The sequence below is a fragment of the Amblyraja radiata genome, chromosome 1 (assembly GCF_010909765.2).
Source record: "Amblyraja radiata isolate CabotCenter1 chromosome 1, sAmbRad1.1.pri, whole genome shotgun sequence".
In the NCBI taxonomy this organism is placed as follows: Eukaryota; Metazoa; Chordata; class Chondrichthyes; order Rajiformes; family Rajidae; genus Amblyraja; species Amblyraja radiata.
The window spans coordinates 118,533,205-118,542,994 of record NC_045956.1 but is presented as its reverse complement, the minus strand read 5'-3'; the positions used below and the strand labels follow the sequence as shown (position 1 = coordinate 118,542,994).

The window sequence follows — 9,790 nt, the reverse complement described above, 5'->3', positions numbered from 1 at the left end:
GATTGGCTGATCACTTAGTTGAAAACTATAGTTGATTAAGCCCCGTTCCACTTTCACGACCTAATGGGCGACCTCTGCTGAGTTTGCCCTTAACTCATACTCGCAGCATGGTAGCTACGACGTCGTAGGAGGTCGTAGGAGGTCTTAGTAACTCTTCCTCGTGCTTGTGAGTGGTCTCCGCGTACTCGTGGCCTCAAGTAGGTTGCGGCGTTTTTTCCAGCCTGATAAAAAATGTCCACCAGTAAAAATAGTTTGGCATGGAAAAAATTAATACTTTTTACTCGTAGGTAGGTCGTAAGTAGGTCGTAGTAGGTCGTGATGGTAGTCGTAGTTAGTCGAAGATAGTCGTAGGTAGTCGTAGGTCGGTAACTGACCCGAGAAAAAAAAAGCAAACATGACATCATTTTATCATGTGATCATTTTCCACGTGGCGCTACTCGTAGTTGGTCTTAGGTGTGGAAGACTGAGGTTGAGGGGGGCGTAGGAGGTCATAGACATAGTCGTAGGAGGTCGTAGGAGGTCGTAGGAGGTTGTAGGAGGTCTTTTACTTCGGCGAGTCAACACGACCTTGACATTTTTTTCAACTCGTCTAGGGTCTTCTAAACTCGTGGATTAGGTCGTCCAAGTGGGACAGGCCCTTTTTGGCTTTAATTCAACCTAACCATAATCCGTGATAAAAATAAATTATCATATCTCCCTTATCATAAATGCATTGATAAAAAGGCACAATCCCGTGTGTACTGAGCCTCTTATTATAGAAATGCAGATATATTTACTGCATACTAAATATAAATCTAATAAAGTATCACTGGCTATTTGTCAAACCACTGGAAGTTAAAGCAGGCGACCTGTACAATGGATACACAAAAGGGCAGAAATCCCGGAGGGGCCAGGGGGGACATGTCCCCCTTCTGTTTTGAGAGGTGGGGGACGATTCCCTCCCCCAAGTTTTTGTAATCCGGATTTTAAAGCCCGGTGAATTCTCCGCTTTCCGAGAGACAGTGGGGGTGGGACTGCTGATCGAGGGCGCCGATTGGACGAGAGAGACATCGGTCAGCAGGCAATGAGGGAGGGACATGATGATTCAGCGTGATGATTGGAGGAGGAAGGAGTGGGTGGTGGGACTGAGGATAGAGTGCAGTGATTGGAGGAGGGAGACGTGCCAAAACACCCTCAGCAAAGACCTGCTCCTCATCCGCAGCCAGGATCGATCCCGGCTCTCTGGCATTGTCTCGTCCCCACCAGAGTGCACCCCCCCCCCCCCCCCCACGGGTGGCCAGAGAGGTCGGGAGTCAGATGGGAGCTGTACCCCCAGGCCCACAGCCAGCGCAGAGAAGCAGCGCAAAACCCAGCTCAACTCTGCCTGTCCCGCCAGGTTAACCTACAGCCCTGCCTGGACTTGCGGGAAATATGGCCCAGATTTACAGCCAGCGCTGGTGTTCCGTCAGTCCAGGCAGGGCTGTAGGTCAACCTGGCGAGACAGGCAGAGTTGAGCTGCATTTAGCGCTGGATTGAGCCTCAGAAGCCTCGTGCGTGTGTGTGAGTGTGCGCATGCGCATGCGGCCGCCAAGAAATATGTGTCCCCCCGGTCCCATCCATATTTTGATAGCGATATCCGTGCCTGGATACACGCAATACCAAAGGGAACATCTGCAATGTTAGCCACAGTACACTTGGATGAATAGACCCATTCAAGGTCATCTACCCTGCAGTGAAGGACTATCTTTTCCCCAGAGAAGGGAATTGGTCAGTGCTGCCTATCCTATGGTGGGTGATGAGAAGGACTTAAACAAAAAAGCCAGCATTAAGGCAATGGAGTATTACATATAGAAATAAAGTACAGGAAACAGGATAACTCTTTTAAATTTGAACCACAAAATTATTTGATCCTCAGACACATGCCTATCTCAATTTAAGCATCATTATTTGATGTTTTCAATTGATCTTAATATATTCCTGAGATTCCTTCTATATTTCAAGAATATTCTTACTATATTTCAAGATATATTCCTACTATATATCTGATACCAAAATGGGCCATGCACATTATGCATTAGTTCCGCAGCACACAGATATTCCAATATTCAGTCCCACCAGTTTCAGAAGATTGCATGAGATTTTTACGGGCAAAAAAAAGCATTTCATGAGTGGAGTGCATTGTCAAAGTCTAACTTCAGCGCCAAATCTTTATTTGAATTAATTCCTTGTAAAACACCATGAACATATCATATTACTGATATAAATACTATTATCCATTTTTCAGTGGGTAATTAATGAAAATATGTAAATAATCTGTATAATTTTATCTCATGGGATACTGGAATCTGGACATAAAATCACAAAAGACTGTCACACCGATGTAGATAATCTTTTCTGGTCAAAATCCTTTCATCCAATGAAATGACACTTAATTGACTTAAAGGCCTAAACTCTGCTTTTCTTTTCACAGATGCTGCTTTTTGTGTAGAGTATTTTCAGCTCTGATTTTATTACAATGCAATCTCATATTTTCTGTAGCAGCAGAACAAGCATTATTTCTGTTGATCATTTGAAATAAAGAACATTGGTGGTGTAAAAATAAGACATCATTAATAACCCCTAATTCATTCTTTGGATGCATAATACTGATTGAAAAGTATGGGACTCTCAGTCCTCAGCATGACTGAATCACTCTTTTAGTTCGCAATTGGCATTTAAAAAACAGGCCCCTTACAGATCTGAGTTTGACCGGGTGACCTGGGAGCACAAAACTATTTGCAACCACTGACATTTTATTCTGCTCCTTGATTTTAGTTTGGCCATTGACAAACACTAAAGGAAACTGTCTAGAAGATCTGCCATTTCACCGTGGAATTTGCCCATTAGAAACCATCACTAGAGTTCTAGCCTAGGAAATGTCCCTGACCATGACAATGTGTTTCAAATCGAACAGGGAGTGGATTACTTTGCACTTCTAGAGCTTTAGGTCCCATTGGAACTGAAGATCTATGAGTCCTTGAATCTCCTCTGAACAGAAAACAATAGGGGACAGTTAACAATACTGACTTATTCTTACGTAGTTACAGATACTTTTCTATTGGAGAAACCTCAGATGTATCTTCAAGGACCTTGTTATCATTTCACACCTACAGACGATCTGACTCCTGCAATATAGGATAGGTTGGACTAGCACTGTTCAAAGTGGTGCACTTCAGAGAGAGCTCCATTAATTTTTTCCCCTGCATGTTTTCATTTAATGGAGAACATGGAATTTCCTAAAAGCAAATTGGTTTGGTAAATTACGTGAAATAACTATTTGCAAGACAGATACCATGACTATTAGTAAAATATTATTATACAATGTTGTATTGAACTGACATCTTCAGGATGCTTGGCAAAGTTCCAATCTGGCACAACATAGCTACTATCCTGCCAACTACCCAGTTATCTACTGTATATAAATAAACCCAGAAATAAATGCTTTACCTCAATTACTTCATATATAGGATTAATTTCTCCATCAACCATTCACATTCATAGACTCTTGATTGTCAAAAATCAATTGCACTGTGCAAACTGTAGGACTTCACGTCATTATACAGGAACCAGAAACAAACACCATAAAAGCACTGTTGGTAAAATTATATTCATCATTGTATATAAGGAGAACATGCATCCTATCTGAGATAATGTATAGTTAACAATTTAACTTTGGAAAGGCTAAACTATTTAACTTTTCACATTTCTTTAAAAAGATTGGGATAGGGAATATTTTGCCAATGCAATAGTTTCCTTTTTCTCAGCTCAGGAGAAGTTAAAATTAGTAAAGCATTTAAAATATTCTCTGCTGTGTCTGTATGAATTTATTTCAAAGTAGACATCTAAATTTGACTGATGTTGTGGTTGCACTTTAAGCTCTGTACCATTTACAACAATTTAATATTCGGGTTTTGAGCCTCTGCAGCAAAATTTAATTGGATAAAACTATCGAACACATAATAGCCAAAGTACAATTTTCTGCTCACCATATTTGTTTTCAATTTCACAAACCCCATAAGGCAAATTGGACTTACAGATGATTAAGGATTAAGTTAAGCATAGTTTGCTTAAAATATTAACATTTAACTATCAAGTGTCCTATTTTCACTACATTATATGTAAGCCAAAAGTTTTAAGAATCTATCAATTGTCAAAAATAACCTTTTTTAACCTTGTATAATTCTGCATGAATATAATTGTAATCACGTGTTTTCTGTTCTTGAGTACTATTTATCAGTATGAATGATGTTATTGTTATACTTTAAAGTAACATGTTTAATAAATGCAAACATAAGTTTAACAACTTTGAATATATGTTTCAGGTGTTCCATCAATTCTATATAATGTGCTTTTCTCTTTAGCTTCATTAACTGGCACATGGAGTGAAGGCAAAAACCATTCAGACTGAATCTACCTTGACTTGATTATTGTTTGTCATTAAAGGAGAAGGTTTGCTTTTCATTCTGTCAGGAGCATCATTTGAACTGTCAAGGAAGAACATCCTTGCAGTGCACACCGAGACAATAATTCTCTTGTACTCCCTCCTGAAATTCTGGTTCAAAAGTCCATAGATGATAGCGTTAAGGCAGCTGTTGAAATATGCCATGAAGTAACTGGCTACAAATAGCCATTCTGGAATTCTCGGGGCAATTGTGTCTGGGTTCACAGCAACGGCAAGACCAATAATATTAAGGGGTGCCCAACAGACGGCAAAGAGCACAAAGACCACAAACATTGTCACAAAGTTTCTCAAGTCATGAGGCTTCAACTTGGGTCTCAGGTCTGGCTTGACCCGCCTTCTAACCTGGATGACGAGGACCCATATTCTCAGGTAGCAGAAGGTGACGATGGAGATGGGAAGAATGAAGTGAAAAAACACCACTGATACCGTGTAGGCAGAGCTCACAGATTGCACAAAGGTGCAGGAGTAGACTCTCGGGTCGTATTGTAATGATTCCACAAACAGGTTTGGAACGATTGCTAAGAATGTCAGCGCCCAGATGAGGATAACAAAGCACAGAGAATTCTTATCACTGTAGAACTTGTCATACTTCAGACTGTGACAGATGTAGCAGTATCGATTGATGGCAATGCCGGTGATGTTAAAAATCGATCCAATCACACTTAAACCCATCAGGAAACCACTGATTTGGCAATGCAGGTAGCCCTGGTTCCAGCCATTATGAAATATTGATGTCAAGACCATAGGGTATGGATAGATTGCCACCACAAGATCTGCTATGGCCAGGCTGACAACAAATATATTCCCTGTTTAAACAAAGAGAGAGATTTATGTAAATGTATACATATTTATTTGTTTGACAAACAATTATAAACATAGCTAGACTTCACAAATCAGTCAATTAAATAAAATACAAAATATTTTGGAAATTTGCAGCATGTCAGATAACATCTGTGGAGTGAGAAGTTTAGTTTACTTTAGAGATACAGCATCAAAACAGGTCCTTCAGCCCACCGAGTCCACTCCTACCAGCGATCGCCGCACACTAGACCCATCCTACACACTGGGGACCGTTTACAATTCTTACCAAAGCCAATTAACCTACACACCTGTACGTCTTTGGAATATGGGAGGAAACCGGAGCTTGCAGGAACCGGAAACCCATACTGTCACAGGGAGGATGTACAAACTCTTTACAAACAGCACCCATTGTGAGGATCAAACCCATGTCAGCAGCAAAGCTACTGCTGCACCACTGTGCGGCTTTTTAATGGGGCAGTCAACCAGCTTTGTGCAAAGTCATCATCCTGAAGCTTTGCCTCTCTCCACAGATGCTGAGAATTTCCACTGATCTGCGTCTTTATTTCAGACTAGTGGCATTCAATCTATTTTGCTTTTATATCAAATGAATGCTATCTTGATGAAAAAAATATTTTTATAAACATCCTTTGGATTTACAACATAAAACACAAATGAATGGGAAAATGATTTTTTTTTCATACATGCACATATCAGCCAGTGAAGTACATTTTTGAACTATGAACGCAGTAGCATTCTTGAAAACACAGTAGGCGGTTTGCAAACAGAAGGTGGCACAAATAGCAAAGTGATAATGCCCAGTAAATCTGTTTTATTGATAATTCAGGGTTAAATACTGACAGATGCCAAGGAGAATAAAATCCAAACATCAATTATTTTTCTCTTTTAGTTGCTGATCAATATTCCATGCATTTCAAATATTAAACTGTTAGAAATTACAATTGACAATAACAAGAGATGAAAGCTTAATGGGCTGAAATTTCAGTTTGTTTTAGGTGTTACGCAATTGAAAACCTCTGTATTAGGGCATGGATCATGTGAAGCCAGTGAAACAGCATTCTTGGACAGTTTCCCAGAATCACACTGCCACTTACCTGTATAAAGTGTCTACAATTGATATGAATTACCATGGCAATGCTTCTTTTGGTACCTCCAAGTGGAATTTGCCGCAGCTACGTAGGTACTGAGTTTGCAGTGGAATCTGAGCCATCCATATTTTCCATTAATCACTGAAAAAGGTAGGAGTTATACAATACCGAAACAAGCCCTACAACCCACATCATCCGCGCAGAACAGGGTATCTAACTGAACTGGTCCCATACACTTGTGTTTTGGCCAATGTCCCTCCAAGGAAGGGATGGAATAGATGTAATTAACCATGTTCCCGAATGTAAGAATGATTACTACATGTAATACATGATATACATTTATAACTGGTGGCATTAATTAACTGGTGGCATTATTTCCCTGTCCTAATGGCCTTTGTTTTAGCCGGTGATTACATCTATTCCATCCCTCCCTCGCAAAGATGAGGAATTTCAATTTGAGCGCACTTGTTTGAATAGATGCAAGCGGCACGTCCAGCTTCGCTCCTGGGTGCGCAATACACGAAGCCGGTGAAATGACACAACTGTCACACCAAAGATAGACACAAAATGCTGGAGTAACTCAACTGAAGAGGCAGCATCTCGGGAGAGAAGGAATGGGTGGCATTTTGGGTGGAGAACCTTCAGACGCACTCTGAAGAATGGTCTCAGCACGAAACGTCACCTATTCCTTCTCTCCAGAGATGCTGCCTGTTTTGTGTGTGGGAGGTTGGGTGCGTTCCGCAAAAACCGATGTGTAATATATAAACAGTCTGTCCCCGCAGCCGGGGTGAATCACCCTGGTGTGGGTGTCAAAGATCGGGGGTCGGAGAGAAGGGGCGGTCACCCTGGTGTGGAGGTTGGGGTCCGCGGGTGGAGACGGAGGAGAGAGAGAAGGGGGAGAGAGCGGGGGGGGGAGGGGGAGAAGAGAGAGCAAAGGGGGAGAGAGAGGAGGAGAGAGAGAATAGGGGAGAGAGAGGAGGAGAGAGAGAAGAAGCTAGAGAGAGGAGGGAAGGGAAGGGAGAGAGAAGGGAGAGAGAGGGGGGAGAGAGAAGGGGGAGACAGGAGCGTGGGGTTAATTTTCCCACACAAGCCATAGGTGACTGGGCAATCTGAACCCAAGCACCAAGTTGAAAGCTGCCGAAGGTGTGCATTCCTCGAGACAGCCCCACTCTCTCACGGCCACCGCGGGCTGCGGGTCGGGTGGAGCGGAGGTTTGGGGCAATGTTCATGCCTTCACGGTGATGTGATGGATGCGGGGGTCTGGACCAATCGCTGACAAATCCTGCCCCCCGGCAATGCCAAGTCCGTTATTGGACTTTTCTGTTGAGCGGCAGTCGCTCCTTTGGTCTGTAGGCGACGCCGCCTTTTGGATCGTGGCATATAGACTGAGCGGCCATTCGGTAAGTTTGCTTTTAGGCGACGCAGCCTTTCGGTTCATAGGCGTTTAGGCATCCCACGCTTTCGGTTAGTTTGTATTTAGGCGTCCCATCCTTTCAGTTAGTAGGCGTTTCGTCTTTGGACTCTTTCGGTTCATTCGCGTTTCGGCCTCGTTTCTATTCGGTTCTTTGGCTTCGGCTTCTTTGCTTCGGCTTCATGTATGTTGGCACCGCTTCCGCACACGTAGGCTTGGTAATCGCTTCGCCCAACACTTCCGCTTGGTCCGCAATAACAAATCTGGTCTTCCGGTGGCTCAGCACTTCAACTCCCCCTCCCATTCCGAATCCGACCGTTCTGTCCTGGGCCTCTTCCATGCCCAGAGTGAGGCCCACCATAAATTGGAGGAGCAGCACCTCATATTTCGCTTGGTCAGCTTACACCCCAGCGGTATGAACATTGACTTCTTCAATTTCAGGTAATCGCTGCTTTCTCCTCCCCCTCCCAGCTCTCCCTCAACCCACTGTCTCTGCCTCTTCCTTTCTTCTTCCCGTCCCCTCCACCCTCACATCAGTCTGAAGAAGGGTCTCGACCCGAAACATCGCCTATTTCCTTCGCTCCAAAGACGCTGCCTCACCCGCTGAGTTTCTCCAGCATTTTTGTCTACCCATTCACACAAGTTCTGTTATCCCACTTTCCTCACCCACTCCCTACACATTAGGGGCAATTTTACAGAGACAAGTTAACCTACAAAGCCAATGCGTCTTTGGGATGTGGGTGGAAACTTACACGCTTGCAGGGAGAATGTGCAAATTCAACACAGACAGTGCCCAAGGACAGGATCGAACACAGATCTCTGGCATGTAAGGCAGCAAGTCTACTATCTGTGCCACTATATATTTTTTTCCAACACACAAAAATTATACATTGATACCTTTGGTTACTAAAAAAAATGAAAATATTCATTTTCAGTTTTAAATCTCCAAGTGACGCTATGTCCCCCTTTACAGCTACTGTATGTTTTAATTAATTTCAAGACTATGGGGCAGTACATTGGCCATAAGGTTGCTACCTAAAAGTGCCAGAGACCCGGAATTGATCCTGAATATGGGTGCTGTCTGTATGGTTTGCTCCTTTTCCCTTTGATCGCATGGGTTTTCTCCGGGTGCTCTTGTTTCCTTCCACATTCCAAAGGTGTGCAGGAATCTATTTCAGACACAACCCAAAACGTAATATTTTCCTTTTGTCCGGAGATTCTGTCTGACCTGTTGAGTTATTCCAGCTTTTTGTGTCTATCTTCAGTTTAAACCAGCATCTGCAGTTCCTTCCTACACACACGATACCGTATGATAGAACTTTATTAATCCCAGGAGGGAAATTGTGTGTGTGTATGTGTGGGTATATATATTATATATATACACACACACACACACACTTATATAGTTACTAGACCATGTGCAGACCCATTGGGTCTGGTCCCCGAACGTGCTTCAGAAAAATGTCGGCGTTTTTCGAGCAGAGCCGGGCGTCAGCAGCCGTTATGGTCGCTGGCCAGCAGGAGGCGACATAATGAGTGAGTGGGGGGGGGGGGGGGGGGGGGGAGTGGAGGATTTTATTAAAAAACGTGTACATAATGTTCTGAGGAGTGCATCAGTGAATGTAAAAGTGAATTAGCTAGCGAAATGGAAAAAATGACGGAGATTCAGTGTGTGGTGCTGGCGGACCAAGGAATCAAAGGCCGAATCTGGCACCCACAAACACACACACACACACACACACACACACACACAGAGTTTTAATAGTATATAGAATAGATAAGATATATTAATATATAAATATACAGCATTTTTTTCCCCGTTTATAACATTGTTTACAGACTACAGGTGCACAACCTTTTATCCGAAAGCCTTGGGACCAGACACTTCTCGGATTTCGGAATTTTTCGGATTTCCGAATGGAAAATTTTTAGCGTAGATTAGGTAGGTAGCGCGGGCGGCTTGAAAAGTCTGGAGCGGCTGCCTCCTCCCCG

General features: G+C 43.0%; 1 protein-coding gene across 1 annotated transcript; it reads right to left on the bottom strand.

Annotated features, from left to right (window-relative positions):
• Window positions 1-2,251: 2,251 nt before the first annotated feature.
• Window positions 2,252-7,767, bottom strand: mtnr1a (melatonin receptor 1A). The gene is made up of 2 exons (XM_033034716.1): window positions 7,665-7,767; window positions 2,252-5,286 (listed from the first exon to the last, which is right to left on the bottom strand). Exons 1-2 carry the CDS (start codon window positions 7,765-7,767, stop codon window positions 4,418-4,420), a joined length of 972 nt encoding a protein of 323 aa, XP_032890607.1. The 3' UTR covers window positions 2,252-4,417.
• Between the last annotated feature and the right edge of the window lie 2,023 nt (window positions 7,768-9,790).